The following is a 19230-nucleotide window of genomic DNA, read 5'->3' on the forward strand; positions in this document are numbered from 1 at the left end:
GGGCGTTGTGCCCCCGCCCCGCCCCCGTCACTGGTGACCCAGCAGGGACCCCTTGCCCTGTCCCTGGCAGCACATCTGGGCCGGCAGCCCTTCCCACTGAAGACTGGGCACGCAGACCCGCTACACTCGGGGCTCCGGACTGGGCTCTCCCTCCCCGGGGACGGACCGGCTGGGCCCCGCCCCACCCCGCCCCCAGGCCCCAGCTCCCCTGTGCCCGCCGGCCCTTCCGCCTCACTCGGCAGCGCCGCCACGGAGGCCACGGGCGCGGGCCATGGAGCGCTCGGCGGGCAAGGAGTTGGCCCTGGTAAGCAGGTGGAGGATCCTAGCACCCGTGTCTCTGGTGACAGCCGGGCCCAGAGACTCAGGGCGCTGTCTCCACACAAATCGGGTCCATCCCCGGGGCCTCGGGGCAGTCCCTTGGCCCCGACCCAGGGAAGCGGCTGGTTCTTTTCTGGGATGGGGATGGGGGTGTCCTCTGGGTGCTTCCTAAGGAAAGACCAGAAATGGATCCGTGAGACTGGACCCCAGAGTGTCCCCAAATGCCGCTCATCCTTTCAAGAGCTGGGAAAAGGGCTCCTGTGCCTCCCTGTGGGACCTGGCCCTGACCGAGGGAAGTGTTTGGTTCCTTGTGGGGACTGGGGAACGGAGTAGGGGGGCCTCTGAGTGCCTTTGAAGGTGGGATCAGAAACATTCCGGCTGGGCGTGGTGGCGCATGCCTGCCATGTCAGCACTGGGGAAGCTGAGGCAGGAGGATCGCTTCGAGCTTGAGGGCTACAGAGTGAGACCCTGCCTGAAAGCCCCTCCAAAAAATTTAAAGAAAATGACAGATTGCATGAGACTGGCCCCTAGATGTCCCCCAGGTACCACCCCATGCTCTGAGGACGTGGGAGGGGGACTGGGGGACAGCGCGAAGGCTCAGCCCCGGTGCCCTAAGCCCGCCCCCATGCCCAGGCTCCGCTGCAGGACTGGGGCGAGGAGAGCGAGGACGGCGTGGTGTTCAGCGTGACTCTGCGGCGGCAGCAGCACAGCCTGCGCTCAGGCCCGGGGGAGGGGCCTGCGCGCAGCCAGGTGAGCGGCAGGGGGAGGGGGCGCGGGTGTCCAGATGCCCAGGTGAGGCGAGGCCCGAGAGCCCGGCTTGGGCCGCTGGGTGCGGTGGGGCTGGGAGCGAAGGCGGAGTTCGCAGGCCACCAGGTGAGGGGGACGTCTAGGAAATGGGATGGGACCAGGGGATGGGGGCTCCAGAGTGGACCAGGGGCCACTGGGAGAGGACGAAGCGGAAGGCCAGCGTGTAGGGAAGCCGGGGTTAGTGGGCCGGAGCCGGAAGTGGCCAGGTGAGGGGGGGGCGGCCAGGGCACGGCTGGTGGAGCTTGGGGGCGGCTTGGTGAGGGGGACGGAGGGCGGGGCGTAGGAGACAGATTGGGTGTCCAGAGCGCGTGACCCACATCCAGCGCTCTGGGAGGCTGAGGCCCGAGGACCTGGGCACCTTGGCAACTTAGCGAGACCCTGTCTCGGAATAGAATAAAAAGGGCTGGGGATGTTGCTCAGGGCAAAGGCCCAACCCTCACCCCCAGATAAGTTCTAGAGGGGGCATGGGGGTCGTTTACGGGCAAGTTAATAAATCCGGGGAGTGAGAGGGAACAGGCAAGCTCAGATGTAAAAGGAGGGCCAGCGCTGGGTGTGATCGGAAAGGGATGCTCCGGGGGCCCCTGGTCGCTCACCACCCCTCCCCCGCAGAGCCTGCCCCCCGCGGCCCACAGCTTCCTCCACTACCGCACCAGCAAGGTGCGGGCGCTCAGGGCTGCGCGGCTGGAGCGACTGGTCGGCGAGCTGGTGTACGGAGACCGCGAGCAGGATCCCGGCTTCGTGCCTGCTTTCCTGGCCACCCACCAGGCCTTCGCGCCCACCGCCCGTGTCCTGCGTTTCCTACTGCCGCCGCCGCCGCCGCCGCTGCCTCCAGGGTCAGCATCCACAGGGGCTGCGTCCCCAGCCCCAGATCCCCACCCGGGCTTGGGAACCGGGACGTGCTGCCCGCCCCAGCCCTCCCTCCGAAGCCACCTGATGGGGACCTCTTCCCAGGATACCGAGCAAGACCACAGGTGGCCCAGAGCTGAGCTTGAACGAGAATCTGAGGTCGGTCCCTGGGCGGCCTGGGGTGGGGAGTGGGGAGCCCTGGTCAATCAATGCTTGGCCTTCAGGCCTGGGGCTGGAGGGGTGGCGGATCCGGAAGTGGAAGATGGAACGGTGCGGATCTTGGGTTCCCATCTGAGGCCACCCCTCTGGCCAGCGCTGTGGTGTCCGTGCTGGGCTCCTGGCTCCGCGATCACCCCCAGGATTTCCGAGACCCCCCTGCCTACTCCGACCTGGGCAGTGTCCGAGTCTTTCTGGGCTGGGCTGCTCCAGAGGGTGCGGAGGCCCAGGAAGCAGAGAAGCTCTTGCAAGAGTTCTTGGAGGAGGCTGATAGAGAGCAAGAAGAGGAGCAGCCCGTGCTGTGGGCAGGTGAGAGGTTTGGGGCACTAGGTGCATTCTGGGAAGGCCTTTTCTGTATCATCCCTCGAACTCACAATCCTCCTGCCTCAGCCTCCCAAGTGCTGGGATGACAGGTACACACCACCACACTGGGCTTGAGCTAGGTTTTAAACTTTGTGTGAGCCTCAATTTCTTCACCTGTAAAATGGAGCTCTTTGTCCAGTGCTCTGGCTCCATGCAAAGACATCCGGCCTCTAGGCCAGTGATCTGGGTTCAAATCCCAGCTTGGCCCTCAGCTGACTGCATGACCATGGAGAAGTCTCTTCACTTCTATGAGCCTCAGTTTCCTTAACCACAACATGGAGGTGATATTGGTACTTACTACATGGGCCTCTAAATATCCTGCCACTAGCTCTGGCCATATAACAGCAGACTTGGGCTCGTAGTTCCCTTGAAAAGATTTTAGGTTCAGATAACAAACACTCAGGCATGGTGGCACATAGCTTTGATCCCAGCACTTAGGAGGCTGAGGCAGGAGGATTGCCAAGAGTTTGAGGCCAGCCTGGGCTATGTAGCTGGGATTACAGGTGTGCTCTGCCTTGCTCAGCTCATTGGTCCTTTACAGAAAATATTTGTGATCTCCAATAGAAAGAACTCATGGGGTAGGAACAAATGCCTACATATTTCACTCCAGTCTGGGGTGAAATGCTATCTCCACAGAGTGGCTTTCAATGACCTTCTCCCAACAAAATCCCTTCCCACCTGTGCCCTCATAGCCTGCCTCAGTTTCCCCCACCACACTCTGATACCCCTTCCTGGTTGATTCCTGGTGAGGAAGAGGAGGATCCTATTGGTGTCATCCCTGGCTCTGTCCCTGAGCAAGAACAGCAGGGTTTAGTTGAGTGGATAATTGCCTCCTGCTTAAAAGTATCAGCTTTCGCCCATCTGTGTTGGATCTGATCAGTATCACACAGCTCCTAGGTCCCTAATCCTAGCCCTCTAATCCTCAGATTAAAGTGGCTGCACTCCCCATGCTGCACAAAGTAGCACCCTCTTCTGTGGTCCTGGCCACAGACTCTTATCATTTATATAGTTTTGGTTCCTACCTGTGGTCCCCTCCTGGTTATGAAGTTATTTTTCATCCCTTGTCATCTAGGTTTTATCACTTGATTCTAAGTCATTGGAGCTATATGATCTAATGTGGTAGCTTTAGTCTGAGCAGCACATGGTGGCACATGGCTACCATCCAAGCACTCAGGAAGCTGAGGCAGGAGAATCACTGTGAGCTTGAGGCCAGCCTAGGCTACATAGGGAGACCCAGTCTCAAAAAACAACAGCAGGGCTGGGGATTTAGCTCAGTAGTTCTACAGCCTGCCTCCCAAGCACAAGGTCCTGAGTTTGATCCCTGATACAAAAAAAAAAAAAAAAAAAAAAAAAAACAAAAAAAGCCAGCAGCAACAACAAAAACAAAGAAAAAAATCAGTGTGATTTTAAAGCATATCTGAGTCACATCACCTCACATTTACTAGGTACCTCTAACTGACAAGGAGTTTGGTGTGGTTTTTTTGAGACAAGGACTCCCTATGTAGTCCAGGCTGGCCTTAAACTCTCTGTGATCCTCCTACCTCAGCCTCCTGGGATTACAGGTGTGCACCACCACATCCAGCTTTTTTTTTTTTTTTGAAATAGGGCTTACTATGTTGCCTAGACTTGTCTCAAATTTATGGGTATAAGCCATCCTCTTGCCTCAGCCTCTAGAGTAGCTGGGACTGTAAGCGCATACCACAGCACTTGGTTTGACAAGGACTTTTATATGTAACCTTCATGTTCAAAAACATTTCCAGAAAAATCAGCAGTACTTAATATAGAAAAATACACAGTCTGCCAGACATGATGGCACATCCCTGTAATCCCAGCACTTAGGAGGCTGAGGCATGAGCATTGCTATGAGTTGGAGGCCAGCCTGGGCTACATAGTGAATTCAAGGCTATCCTGAGCTATACAGCAAGAGTCTCTCAAAAAAATATATTACTTTCAGATCTCCTCATTATCCCTAAATTATATTTTCTACAGTTGTTTTTTCAGGTTGGAATACCAATAAATTCCATTCAAGGAATTTCTTAGTTTTTCTTACTCTGTAACAGTGCTCTGCTCACCTCTTGGCTTGTTTGCTGTCCCTGGGAGGAAAGGTCATCTGCCCTCACATCTGTCTTCACTGACCTGTCTGCTTCTTCATGGTGTCCTGTGGCATGTTCTTCTATCCCTCATAGTTGCTCTAAGATCTTGATTAGTTGTAGTACATTTTCCTCTCAGTGCTCATTTATAAAAACTAATGTTTTCAGGATGGAGATGTAGTTTAGTGGCAGAACACTTGCCTACCATGCACAAGGCCCTGAGTTCCATCACCAGCACCACATGAAAACAGAAACAAAAAATTAAATTTTTTGATGATATCATGGATCAGTATCAGGGGTACTTTACTATTGAACTATGTAACAGTCCTTTCTGAATTTTATGTATGTATGTATGTATGTATTTATGTATGTATGTATTGAGACAGGGTGTCACTATGTACCTCAGGCTGTCCTTGAACTCATGGAGATCCTCCTGTCTCAGTCTTCTGAGTGCTAGGATTACTGGCATCCACCACCATGCCTGGCTTACTTATTTATAGATTTGATTTTGGGCGATATGGTCTCATTATGTAACCCAGACTGGCATCTAAATTATGATCTTCCTGCTTCAGCTTCTAAAGTGCTAGGATTATAGATATGCACTGCCACACCTGGTTTTATTTATTTATTGTTTTGGTACCGGGGATCAAATTTGGGAGCTTGTGCTTGGAGGCAGGCAGCAGAACCACTAAGCTAAATCCCCGGCCCCTGGCTTTTTTATTTTGAGACAGGGTCTCATTAAATTGCCCAGACTGACTTCACACTTGTGATCCTCCTCCTGCCTCAGTCTCCCATGTAGCTGGGATTTTGGATCTTTGCCACTGCACCTGATAACAAATTAATATTTTGTGAGACCATCTGTCCTAATTTGAATGAGAGATAATTAAACAGACTGACAAAGATAATCTTAAAATAACAATATTTTGCTAATAGGAAGGAGGAAAAATGAAAATCATTTATACAACAGCACCTAACCGGTGTCTGGGGACACTCATGATCTGTCTTGTCTCACTGGGGCACATGCTTGTAGGAGGGTCACAGTGAAGCTGACAGCCACAGGCACCAGCTGATGGCGGTGCAAAGACAAGAACAGGGATGTTGGCCACAGTGTTTTCCAAAGTGGTAAAATGACATTTGCAATTTCCAAACAAACCCAAGTCCAGACTTACATGGTCCTCCCATTCCTGAAGGCAGAATAATTTGTTTATGAGCAAAATAGTCAGATGTGAGGTGCAGATTATAGTAAATAGGTTCCATGGTACAGTGGTCAAGGGACATTTCCACCCTCACAAAATAGACCTCCCTTCCCTTAAGGCAAGAGACATGTTTCCTAAATGTCCTCCAGGCAGCACCACCAGTAAAACCCACTACGGGAAACCATTCCTGTTTATTGAACAGTTTTGTTTGTTGCGACAGGGTCTTACTGCGTAGTTCAGGCCTGCCTTGAACTCACTGTGATCCTCCTGCCTTAGCCTCCTGAATGTACTGGAATTACAGGCGTGCACCATCACGCCTAGCTTGATAGTTTATTTATTTACTTTTGCAGCACTCAGAATTGAACTGAACTACATCCCCCGGCACCCCCCGCTTTTCATTTATTTATTTATTTTTGAGATAACCTCTTGCCAAGTCGCTAAATATGAGCACATACTTGCGATCCTCCTGCCTCAGCATCCCACACTGCAAGGATTACAGGCATACGCCACACCATACCCGGGTCCAGTGTGAGATTTTTAACCCTGTCCAACCCTCAGGACCTCCCAGGGCGGCCCAGCCCCCCAGACCGGACTCCCCGGAAGAGGAGGAAGGTCCTGAGCTCCTGGACTTCAGCGTGGAAGAGGTGGCGGAGCAGCTGACCCTCTTGGACGCGGTGGGGACCCCGACGGTGGCAGGTTGGGGTGCTGTGGGTGGGGGCGCAGGTTACACTGAGATCCCATCCACCCCTCTCCCCCAGAAGCTCTTCTTGCGCGTGCGGACCTGCGAGTGCCTGGGCTCCGTGTGGTCACAGCGAGACCGGCAGGGGGCCTCAGGCGTCGCCCCCACTGTGCGCGCCACGGTGGCCCAGTTCAACGCGGTGACCGGCTGCGTGCTGGGCTCGGTGCTCGGGGCACCTGGGCTGGCAGCCCCGCAGAGGGCGCAGCGCATCGAGAAGTGGATTCGGATCGCGCAGGTAGCCATTGAGGGACGGGGCCAAGGAACCGCTCTGCCAATGAGAGTCCGCAATGGGAGGAGCCTGAGACAGCAGCAGGCGTGGGGGAGCTGCAGGGGGAGGGACTGAGATCTGGGAAGGGGGAGTGGATTTCTAGGGAAGAAGGAACGGGCTTCGCGCAAGCAATAGGGAGAGTCCCTCTGGCCTGGGTCAGGAGTCACAGGATAGAGCCAGGCCTGTTGGCCCACGCCCGTCATCCCAGCACTGGGGAGGCTGAGGCAGGAGGATCGCTATGAGTTCGAGGCCAGCCTGGTCTACACAGGGAGTTCAAGGTCAGCCTGGACTACACAGCAAGATTCAGTTTCAAGAAAAAAAAAAGTCACAGGGTCTAAAGTGGCCGGTGCCTGGGTGTCAGACATGGGGTGTGACGAGCAACCCCGTGTCACCCCAGTGCTGCCGGGAGCTGCGGAACTTCTCTTCCCTGCGGGCCATCCTGTCCGCGCTACAGTCCAACCCCATCTACAGGCTTAAGCGCAGCTGGGGGGCCGTGAACCGGTGAGCCCGGGTGGGGGACAGTGAGGGCCACCTCATCCCAGCTCTGAGCCTGTCGGCCACCGGTCCCTGACCACCCTTCTCTTCTCCCCCCAGGGAACCACTATCCACTTTCAGGAAACTTTCACAGATTTTCTCCGACGAGAACAACCACCTCAATAGCAGAGAGATTCTTTCCCAGGTACAGGTGCACTGGGGAGCATTAAGCTGCCCAGGCTGGGCTCAGAACTTGTGATCCTCCTGTCTCAGCTTCCCAGAGTGCTGGGATTAAGGCCTGTGCCACCATGCCCATCTCTAGCAGTTTTATTGTCTCTGCTGTTTCCATGGTAATGCATACTCAGCCACAGCCTTATTTATGCATTCAACAAAATACAAGGAGTCACAAGGAAAAGGTTACTTCAGGCCGGAGGTACAGCCAAGTATTAAAAAATTTTTTCTTTCTTTGTTCTGGGAATTTACCTTGGCAAGCAAGATTTTAAAATGTGGGCCAACACATCTGATTTATTATAGCAAGAGATAGGTTCTAATTGCAATCAGGCCCATTCCTCGGGTGAATCCAGAGCAGATGGGGCATAGGAGGAGCCTGCTTCCTGTGCCTTCAGGATATGCAATTGACTTGTGCTCCTGTCACCTCAGTGTCCCCGCCTCTCATGGGCCCTGTCCTTTCCAAGCTACCCTTGTCTGTATTCTCGTCCTATTTTTCCCTTCCTTCCCCTCCCTCCCTTCCTTTCTCCCCCCCACTTCTTTCATTCCTTCTTTTTTTCTGGTTCCAGGGATCAAACTCAGGACCTTGTGCTTGCCAGGCAGGCACCGGCACCACTGAGCTAAATTCCCTGGCCCCTTACTTCTTTCTCTCCCTTTCTTTCTTTCTTTCTTTCTTTCTTTCTTTCTTTCTTTCTTTCATTTTCTTCCTTCCTTCCTTCTTTCCTAACGAGAGATTAATTCAGGACTTTCACATTGAGCTGCATCCCTAGTCCTTTTTTAAAATTTTAAGACAAGGTCTCAGTAAGTAGTTGCCCAGGCTCTGCTTGAACTTGCGATCCTCCTGCCTCAGCCTCCCAGAGTGCTGGGATGACAGGTGTGCACCACCATGCCTGGTTTGGCTTGTGATTGTTGGGAGCAAGATGAGGGTGTATGGTGGGTCTCAAAACACGGCTAGGAAGGGCCAAAGGAGACCCCAGGGCCGCTCAGTCCTTCCCTTCCCTCAGGAGGAGGCCACTGAGGGGTCCCAGAGGAGGACGGCCCCCCAGGATGCCTGCCCCCACTGAGTGCTGAGGTTGGGATGGGAGGCCAGGGGGGTGTGTTGGGTGACTGGGTCGGCGATGGCTGGAAGTGACCAGAGCTTCGGGGGCTGCAGAAACTGCCCTCAGGTCTCGTCCCCTACCTTGGCACCTTCCTCACCGACCTGGTTATGCTGGACACAGCGCTGCCGGATGTGTTGAAGGTGTGACCCCTGACCCCTGACCCTTGACCCCAGCCCTGAGCCCAGCAGGCCTCCTGGCCTCCACCTTGCTTCTGCCTCGCCCTTTGAACCCTAGTCCCTTAGTACAGCCCAGTCCTGGTACCCTAGCTCTTGGCCTTGAGCCAGGGGGTTCCAGTTCAGACAAACTTTGTCCCCAGGGGGATCTCATCAATTTTGAGAAGCGGAGGAAGGTGAGTGGGCACCAGAGTGGGCATGGGAGTCCCCGAGGGTGGGGATGGGACGGGGAGGGGTCTCAGAGGCCCCCCCCTCAGGAGTGGGAGATCCTGGCCCGAATCCAGCAGCTTCAGCGGCGTTGTCGGAGCTACAGCCTGTGCCCCCACCCACCCATCCTGGCCGCCCTGCAAGCCCAGCGCCAGCTCAGCGAGGAACAGAGGTGACCACCCTGGGTCCGGCCGCACCCCACCTTGCTGACCCCAGACCCCAGACCACACAACAGATCCACACCAGGCACCTGTCAAGCTCCTGCCAGAACCGCCCCCCTCTTCCCCCTGCACCCCCAAACCTGACCTTAGATTATGTAGTCCAGGCTGGTCTCCAACTCCTGGCCATCCTCCTGCCTCAGCCTCCTCAAGACTGGGATTACTGGCTACAGATATGTGCCACCACGCCGGACTCCTCCCTGACGTTCTGACTTCACCTGTGACATTCAACTCAACCCTACCAACTGTGCCCTTCCCCACTTTCTGATCCTATCTGACCAGTGATTGCCTTCGTGACGTCCCTCATCTAAATCAATCTCTCTCTGTCTCTCATTTTTTAATTTTTGTGGTACTGGGATGGAACCCAGGGCCTTCAAACTGAACTATGTCCCTGGTCCTTTTTTTTTTTTTTTTTTTTAAATGTCCCTGGCCCTTTTAAAAAAAAATTTTCTTAAATTTTGAGACAGGGTCTCACTAAGTTGCCCAGTCTGGGCTTGAACTTGCAAAAGTGCTGGGATGACAGGTGTGTGTCCCCATGCCAGCCAGGCCTTGAACTTTAATCTTGCCCCTATTGGACTCCTTAGCTCCTCCAGGAGCCTATTGGCACCCTAACCTTGGCATTCGGGATCTGACTCCTGACTGATCTCACGCCCATCTCTTCCTCCCTCAATGCTTCCCTCCTGTCCCCTCGCCGGAACCCCTCAGCTACCGAGTCTCCCGTGTCATCGAACCCCCGGCCGCCTCCTGTCCCAGCTCCCCCAGCATCCGGCGCCGCATCAGTCTCACCAAGCGGCTCAGTGCGTGAGTGTCAGGGTGCAGGGGTAACGTGGGGGCGCTGCTCTTGAGCTCGTCTGACCCGAGCCGGCCCCATCCTTAGGAAGCTGTCCCGGGAGAAGAGCGCGCCCCCTGGTGGGAGTCCCGGGGAGCCCTCGTCGCCTACCTCCAGGTGAGCGTCCGGCCTGGGGCTAGGTCTGAAGAAAGCAGGGCCCATCCGGGCAACCGCCCCACCTTGGCTCTGCGCCTCCCCAGTCTGTCCCCAGGGTCGCCCCCCTCCAGTCCCAGAGCCAAGGACCCTCCTGCCGCTGGAAGTCCCCCTGCCTCTCCAGGGCTCCAGGGCCCCTGCACCAAGGTATCCAGGCTGCTTGTGTGTGGCTGCGGGAGCCCAGAACTCTGCGTGGGCACACATGCATGCGTGACACACAGGATGGCAGCTCAGGCAGGAGACAGCCGTCACCCACCAGGGTGGCTTCTCTCCGGTGGACCACAGGGCATTCTTGGACACTGTCATTTTTAAAACTTTATTTATTTATTTAGTGGTACCAGGGACGGAACCTAGAGCCTCTATACTGAGCTCCATCCCCAGCTCCTTTTTAAAAAATTTTATTTTGAAACAGAGTCTCACTAAGTCACTAAGGCTGAGCCCAAACTTGTGATCTTGCCTCAGCCTCCCAGAGCGCTAGGATAACAGGCCTATGCCACCATGCCCGGTGCAATCACTTACTTTTTTTTTTGGTACCGAGGATCGAACTCTGGACCTTCTGCTTGCCAGGCAGGCAGCGGCATCACTGAGCTAAATCCCGGGCCCTCCAGTCACTCACTTTTTCAGGGGCACTCATGTCCCCTAGGAATCTGCACTGAAGAGGAAACATGGGCCTGAACAGCCACAGGGCAGTGTGAGGGGTTTTCACGGACACTGGCTGTGACTGTACAAGCCGTGAGCATGTGTACAAGCTGTGTTCTGTGCAGCCAGGGTCTCTTGTGTTAGATGTCAGTTTGCGTGTACAGATGGGCCAGGTGTGTGTTTGTCTCTGTAACCAAAGCTGAGGTGTCCATGTGATCAGAAGGCCTAGATGGGGGGGTGGGGACTTAGCTCAGTGGTTCTGCGCCTGCCTCTAAAGCACACAGTCCTGAGTTCCATCTCCGGTAAAAAAAAAAAAAGACATAGATGGGGGTCTCTGCGTGCCCCTGTACTGCATGTGCTGGGCTCTGGGTGTGGTTTTGTTTTCACAGGATTTTGAACACACCCGTGTGGTTAGACCCATATGATATGGGCGCAGTGGTGCATGCTGGTAATCCTAGCACTCTGGGAGGCTAAGGCAGGAGGACTGCAAATTCCAGCCCAGTCTGATCAATTTAGTGGCTAAGTGAGACCCTGTCTCAAAGTAAAAAATAAAAAGGGCTGGGGGTGTAGCTCAGTGCAGAGGCCCTGAGTTCCACCTCCAGCAGCACCAAAAAATGGGAAGTGGGGCCTGTGGTCCCCATTCCTCAGCACCTGTGGCCTGCACAGCTGCCCCTGAGCCTGGACCTGCCCGGCTCCCAGGCCCCAGCATTGCCCCCAAGCAGCCCACGAGTCCCCCTCGGGCAGCAGAGCTCAGAGGCCCGAGTCATCCGCGTGAGCATCGACAATGATCATGGGAACCTGTACCGGAGCATCTTGGTGAGGGGCTGGGGCAGCTAGGGGAGCCCTGCCCTTGGGACTGGATGCACCTCACCTCCCAACCTCTCTCAGCTCTCCAGCCAGGACAAAGCTCCGGGTGTGATCCAGCGCGCCTTGGAGAAGCACCATGTGCCCCAGCCTCAGGGTTGTGCCTACCAGCTCTTCCAGGTCCTCCCTGGGGACAGGGGTGAGTGGGGATGGCTTAGCACCAGACTGGGGGGCCAGCAGGGAGGGCACAGTCTGTCCAGGTCAAGGAAGCAGCCCAGTGTTACCTGGGCCCAGGCCTGGCAGGTGCCTCCCACACAGACTTCTAGATAAGAAGGGGGGCCAGGGCACAAGGGGTAAGAATGTGGGGTCACCTGGTTGTCCTCATAGTATAATTCACTGTGAGGACGAGGGGGCACCAAAGGGCATCTTCCTGGGGTTTGTGGAATGGTGAGATTGTCTAGGAACAGGTGAGAGAAGAATCAGGTGTAGTGGTGGATGCCAGCACTTTAGGAGGCTGAGGCAGGAGAATTCCAAGTTTGAGGCCAGCCCAGGCAATTTAGCAAAATAAAATAAAATACAAAGGGCTGAGGATGTAGGTCAGTGGTACAGTGCTTGTCTACTATGTGCAAGGCCCTGGGTTTGAGCACCAGCACCACAAAAAGAAAAAAAAAAGGAAAAGAGAAATGAAAGAAAAGAGAATAGAAAATTGCCTGATCTTCCATTTTTAAAGTCATGAGGTTGTTCAGGCTCAGCCTGGTGTGGTGGGAGACAGAAGGGAGTCGGGACTCAGATTTGAGGGAAATGAGTTTGTCCAGGCTCACCATGGGGACTCCCTGAGCTTGGGGTGGGAGGGGCCACAGGGTCTTGCACTCGGGGTCAGGGAGCCCAAGAGATGGTCCTGTGAAAAGGCAGCTGAGAGGTTCTCTGGTCTTGGACGGGGAGAGGCCAGAGGTTGTCTTTATGCTGAGTGGCATGGGGTGAGGTTAGCTGCACACTGGGAAAAACATACATGAGCTTACGTGGGCATGATGGCGCCCCCAGCACCTGGGAGGCTGAGGCAGGAGGATTGCTGCAAGTTCGAGGCCTGCCTGGGCTATATAGTGAGTTCAGGCGGGCTATGTATCTTGTTCAGTGTTGATGTGAAAGCCCCAAGGCTGTGAAGGCAGGAAGTTATCCAAGTTCATGAAGTCCGCCGGGGGTGGTCTGGAGGAGAGTGGGGTGTGTCAGCAGTTATTTGGGGTGGGGGGCTTCAGTTTGTTCACCACAGCGAGGGGCGCAGACTCTGTGACGGGAATGGTAAGAGATCACTCAAATCTTTGGGTGGGGGGTGCAGGATGTGGTGCAGGCTTCTGCTGGAAGTTGTTCCCCTCAGCAGGGACAGGAGCATGAAGTCTGCCTCAGCAGTAGCTGGAGGGACCCCGAGCCATTGAGGCCCGAGGGTGCGTGGTAAAAGGTTGCCTGGGCCCTCTGTGGAGGAGACACTTGTGTGGGCCTAACCACTAATGTCTCGTCTCCACTTCTGACCAGAGCTCCTGATTCCAGACAACGCCAACGTCTTCTATGCAATGAGTCCGGCCGCCCCTGGAGACTTCGTGCTACGGCGGAAGGACAGGGCTCGGTCTGTGGCCTTTGTCTCCCCAACCTGAGGGAGCCCTGTCCTGCCTCGAGCCCAGAGCCCCGTGGCTTCTGTCACCTTGGTGGGGAGCCCCCCAGGGGAGGCCACTGTACGCTGTGCTGTGTGACCCCCGCCCCAGTTTAGCCCATTGGACGCCCTCCTTCTGATGTCCTGGGCGCAGGATCTCCCTTTCAAAGACATCAGCCCACACAGTGTGGCTACCATGACAACAAAAATGAAAAGCAAACTAAGAGCTCTTAGAAAGGGATTAAAGCCAGGGATTTAGCTCGGTGGTGCCTTGCTTCCCTGGCAAGTGCAAGGTCCTGAGTTCGATCCCCGATACAGAAAGGGATTGAAGCCTGGTACCGTGGTGCACGCTTGCGATCTCAGCACTCAGGAGGTTGAGACAGGAGGATCCCAGAGTTCAAGGCCTACAAAGCAAGACCCTGTCTCAAAAAACAAAAAAACAACAGAAAAGGACTGAATGAATCATGATGGATACCAGAAGACCTCATCATACACAGAGGGGCCAGGGTCCTCCCCGCTCAAGTTTCTCAGGGTGATTTTTTTTGTCTGCCATGCATATAGGAGGAAATTGAAAATTGGATCAAAGACAAATAACTCCAGCACTTAGGAATCAGTAAGGTCAGAAAGGAGAAAAAGGGTTGATCCAACAACCGCCCCTGGGGTAGGAAGAACAAACAGCTCAAGGCGCTGTACATATGTGCACCAAGTCCCCTCGATGAGAGTATTTATTATGCATCACAAACATATACCGATTTTAAAAAGGGAAAAGGTGGAGAAAGTGGGACCCGGTGACCAGGGTGACAGCTACAAAGACAGCGACACCAGCTTGGCCATGTATGGCTCCTGTCTGAACTGGACACTGACAGGGGGCTCCATAGCTCCCTGTATTTATCAGGGTTCTTTGTTTCCAGCGGTCAAAATCCCATTCCAACAGGTGCCTGCCCAAAAGGAAAGGGAGGCTCCCATAGTTGAAAAATACAATGGATCCAGCATCAGGTGCCGTTGGATCTATGGACCCAACAGATCTTATTGGGGGTTTTGTTGCTATCTCTTGGCTCTGATTTGCTCTGAGACTGAGGCTGTCCATTGTCCTCCTCAAATCCAGTCACCTTCTATGGTAATGGAGTTACTGACTTTTCACTCCCTACTCAAAGTAGAAGCCCCATTTCAAAGATCTAAATTTTTTTTTTTTTTTTTTTTTTTTTAGTACCAAGGATCAAACTCGGATCCTTACACTTGCGGGGCAGGTGACAGAACCATTGAGTTAAATTCCTGGCCCAAAGCCCCACTTCCTAACTGCTGTGCAGCAAGACTAAGAGTTGGTCAGCAAGATATGGAAGGAAGAAAGAGATGCCAGGGCCTGCCCTCAGAGGGACAAGCTGCGTGTCCTCCACTTCATCCCTTTCTGCTTTTGGCTGCTTGGAATGAAGATGAGGAATGGGTTGTCTTGGGTTGGGTGGTTCACATCCTCTGATTAACTGAGCAGCAAGCGGGAAGGAACCTGGGGCTCTGAAACCATGGAGCTGCTGTATTGGCTTCCTTCTACCTGGAGTGTTACCCAAGAGAGAAATAAATTCCATCTCACTGAAGCCACTATTACTTGGTTCTGTGTGACAGTAGCAAAATCAACTTTGAGAAAGGACCTTGCTGTGTATCCCAGGCTGTCCTCAAACTTGAGATCCTCCTATCTCACCCTTCAAAGTGCTGGGATTAACAGACTTGTGCTACCACATATAGTTCAAAATGATTTTTTTTTTTTTAGTACCAGGGATTGAACTCAGGACCTTGCGCCTTCGAGGCAGGTGGCAGAACTGCTGAGCTAAATCCCAGGCCCTAAAATGATATTTTAATTTATACAGCCCCCACCTCATGGGGCTATAGTGCCAGACTTACATCCCAGCCCCTCCACCCTCTCATACAAACAGCCCCTCCTGATCATCTCCTGAAGATTCCCATTGGACAAGCTAGGATCATGTGTCCATCCCAGAACCAATCATTGTGTTTGGAAGAACATAAAATGCAGATTGGGGCTGGCAAACTTTGCACAGGGGTGGGGTTATCACGGAACATGTTCCCATTCGGTGAGCTTGGGTCACGTGTCCATCACAGACCCAGTCATTTTGTTTGGAGGAATTAATATGCAGATTGGGGCCCCGTGCTTTCCCTTGCCAAACAAACTTCACATCACAGAGGTGTAGGGTCTAGGAATGAAGTTCCTAACAATACCGTGTCTCAACAGCAAAGAAACCCCAACAAAATGTGCTTTTACTGGGAGGGGGAAACTTGACTATATGCAATATATATATTTTTTTTCTAAACTTTATCTGTGGAAAAATAATGGGATATGCTCAGGCACTATCTGGTATAGAAGAGACAGAAGAATGAAAGCTATGCATATGAAGACCATTTGGACTTAACTGCATTCTATTAGAAGTAGCCCAAGCAAGTTCAATAATTGCATTCCCACAGAGCACTGTGTGCCAGTTTTATTCGGAGAACTTGATTTAATCAATCTTGCCCCTCCCCACCTCCCCACTTGAGTTAAACCCAGGAAGCACTGAGCTCCATCCCCAGCCCTTTTTGTTCTTTTACTATGAGACAAGGTCTTGCTAAATTGCCCAGGCTTGGCTTGAATGTATGATCCTCCTGCTTCAGTCTCCTGAGTAGCTGGGGTGACAGGCTGGCGCTGCTGTGGTTGTCTTAATCTGTCTCATTTAGCTTTTGCTATAGTCCTGTGGAGCGAATGCTATTGTTATCCCTGTTTTTCCTGTGAAGTGAGACTATTGAGGCTAAATTCTTGGTTACCCAAGTTCTGGCTGGTGTTCAAACGTGGGTACTATAACTCCAGAACATGTGCACTTAGCCATAAGGCTAAATTTGACTCACAATTACTTTCTCCCTGTCTCTTTTTCTTTTTCTTTTTTTTTTTTTTTGGTACCAGGGATCAAACTCAGGACCTTGTGCTTGCAAGGCAGGCGTGGTGCCACTGAGCTAAATCCCCGGCCCATCTCTGTCTTTGTTTCTGTATCTCAATGCCAATTTCCTGAGGAAGAAATTCTTATTGACTTCTGTTTATTATTACTTTTTTTTTTACATTTTATTTTTTGTTGTTGTTGGTATTATTTTTTGCAGTACTGGGGATTGAACTCAGTACCTTGTGCTTGTAAGGCAGGTGCTGTGCCATTGAGCTAAATCCCCAGCCCTACTTCTGCTTATTATTTATTTGTTTGTTTGTTTGTTTTTGCTGTTTTTGAGACAGGGTCTGGCTATGTAGCCCAGGCTGGCCTCAAACTTGCCGCAATCCTCCTGCCTTTGGAATGTTGGGAGTTCAAGCATGCGTGACCACACTTGATGCCGAAAAAAAATTTTTTCCATTTAGTTTATTGGTACATTTTAGGTATACAATACAGTTACATTCATCATTGGGATCTTGTACCTTTACATGATGTATCTTGGTTCTTATTTTTACCCCATTCCCCTGCCCTCCCTTCACCCCCTCCACCCCTCCCTATTTACAAAGACTTTGTTTCCATGTTTTTCCTTTTCTCATATTTTTTCTTTTTCCTTCTTTCCTTTCCCCTTCCCCTCCTACTTCCCCTATTCCTTTAAACATTTTCTTCCTATTTCACAATATCAATTATACATTTTGATTCTTATTTACATTTTTAGTTTTTCACACCAGAGAAACTATTCGGTATTTACACATGTGTGTCCTATTTATTTCACTTCAGAGTATTGCCTCAATGTGCATCCACTTAGCTATAAATGTCTCTAGTTTCTCATTCTTTATGGCTGAGTAGTACTCCATTTTATAAAAAAACCCACATCTTCTTTATCCAGTCTCTAGTTGATGGGCAATTGGGTTGTTTCCAAGCTTTGGCTATTACAAACTGTGCTGCTATAAACATGGGTGCACATATATCACTGTGGTATGATTCTCTTAATTCTTTTGGGAAGATATTCAGTAGAGGAATAGCTGGGTGGAATGGGACTTCCAGTCCTAGTTGTTTGAGGTAGCTCCACATTGATTTCCACAGTGGTTGCACCAGTCTGCACTCCCACCAACAATGAGGAGGGGTTCCTTTCTCCCCACAACCCTGCCAGCATTTGTTATTGGTTGATTTCTTGATAGCAGCCATTCTTTCTAGGATGAGGTGGAATCTCAGTGTTGTTTTCATCTATTGCCGAAAATTTTTAAAAAGGGGCTGTAGCTGAAGCTCACTGGGCAGGACCTGAGTTCAATACCACACCCCCAAGAAAAAAATCAGGTGACAAAAAGCACAGTAGCTGTGAAAAAGAAAAAGGATGCCAGGAGCTGGGGATTTAGCTCAGTGGTTTTGCCGCCTGCTGCACAAGTGCAAGGACCCGAGTTCGATCCCCAGTACCGAAAAAAGAAAAAGGATGCCAGGGTGTGGTGATGCACACCTATAATCTCAGTGCTCAGGAGGCTGAGGCAGGAAGATCAAGAGTTTGAGGCCAGTTTGGGCTACATAGTGAGTTCAAGGCCAGCCAGAACTGCTTAGTAAGACTGTCTCAAAAAACAAAAAAAGAGAAAGTCTCAGGCTGGGTAGGCCACAGTGGCACACACCTGTAACCTCAGCCCTTGGGAAACTGAGGCAGCAGGATCATGAGTCTGACAGGAGCCTGAGCTACATAGTGAATTCAAGGCCAGCCTGAACTATACAGTGCAGTGGTGGTGAACCTATGACATGTGGTGAAGGGGCTATTTGTGTCATTGAAAGCTCTAAAAATTTCACCGTCACTGATATAGTGAGACCCTATCTAAAAATAAAAAAAAGTCTCATGATAGAAGTTCATTGGCTCCTTTGGGTCCCATGTACACCATGAACCAATCACTGTGTGCAAGGGAATGCCGTGCTCTGATTGGCTAGTCTGTGGCATGCGAGAGAGCAGAGTAACTACCCTCTAAGGCAGGTGGTGTGTACACCAGTTTAAAAAGCTCTGGACTAGAGAATCACTTTTAATTTTTATTTTCTTTCTCTTTTTTTTCTTTTTTTTTTTTTTTGGTACCGGGGATAGAACTCAGGTCCTTGCGCTTGCGCAGCAAGCAGCAAAACCACTGAGCTAAATCCCCGGCCCTCTTTCTCTTTTTTTTGGTACCAGGAATCGAACTCGGGATCTTATGCTTTCAAGGCAGGTGGTGAAACCACTGAGCTGAATCCCCTGCTTGCCCGCCCGCCCTTCCTTCCTTCCTTGCTTCCTTCCTTCCTTCCTTCCTTCCTTCCTTCCTTCCTTCCTTCCTTCCTTTCCTCCCTCCCTCCCTCCCTCTCTCTCTCTCTCTCTCTCTTTCTTGCAGTTTGTTGACACAAAGTCTCACTGTGTAGTCCTGGAATATCTTGGACTCACTATGTAGTCCAAGTTGGCCTCTAATTTAGGGCGATCCTCCTGCCTGAGTCTCCACAGGGCTGAAATCACAGGCACGTGGCACTATGCCCTTCTAATTTTTATTTTTGTTTCTGAGGATTGAACCCAGGATCTTCACACTGAGTCACACCTCCAGCCCCTTATCATTTTTCGTTTTTAGACGGGGTTTTGCTAAATTGCTCAAGCAGGACTTGATCTTCTTGCCTCAGCCTCCTAGAGTGCTGGGATTACAGGACTGCACCACCATACCCAGCTTTATGGCTTCTTTTATAATTGTCTCCTGGATTAGTAAAAGAACTGCACACTTCTTATAAAATAAAACACCAACACCAGGATGTGATGGCATGCTCCTGTTGTCCAAGCTACTCCAACAGTCTGGGGCAAGAGGATCTCCTGAGGCCATAAGTTCAAGACCAGCCTGGGCACCATAGTGAGACCTTATCTCTGAAACATTATGAAATGAAACACCAACCATATAAAAGTATAGGCAGGATGCCGCCTGCTGCACAAGCGCAAGGACCTGAGTTCGATCCCC

The 19230-nt window shown here is 52.0% G+C and overlaps 1 protein-coding gene across 32 annotated transcripts; it reads left to right on the forward strand.

Moving 5' to 3' along the window:
- The first annotated feature begins 1 nt into the window (after position 1).
- Rgl3 (ral guanine nucleotide dissociation stimulator like 3) lies at positions 2-14899 on the forward strand. Of its 32 annotated transcripts, none has more exons than XM_087201296.1 (19): positions 2-304; positions 952-1068; positions 1735-1958; positions 2077-2130; positions 2285-2496; positions 6395-6510; positions 6595-6810; positions 7241-7344; positions 7438-7522; positions 8699-8785; positions 8962-8994; positions 9076-9197; positions 9949-10044; positions 10121-10189; positions 10273-10372; positions 11513-11680; positions 11753-11867; positions 13196-13286; positions 14518-14771. In XM_087201296.1, exons 1-19 carry the CDS (start codon positions 272-274, stop codon positions 14576-14578), a joined length of 2103 nt encoding a protein of 700 aa, XP_087057422.1. In that variant the 5' UTR covers positions 2-271; the 3' UTR covers positions 14579-14771. The 32 variants fall into 32 exon arrangements, 22 of the variants coding, with proteins under 22 accessions (XP_087057422.1, XP_087057424.1, XP_087057425.1 ...); XM_087201298.1 differs by having other exon boundaries at positions 11531-11680; XM_087201299.1 differs by having other exon boundaries at positions 9103-9197.
- Positions 14900-19230: the final 4331 nt, after the last annotated feature.

This window comes from Heterocephalus glaber, unplaced genomic scaffold (assembly GCF_053883595.1).
Source record: "Heterocephalus glaber isolate CG9 unplaced genomic scaffold, H.glaber_assembly_v1.0 deba00001760, whole genome shotgun sequence".
Taxonomy (NCBI): Eukaryota; Metazoa; Chordata; class Mammalia; order Rodentia; family Bathyergidae; genus Heterocephalus; species Heterocephalus glaber.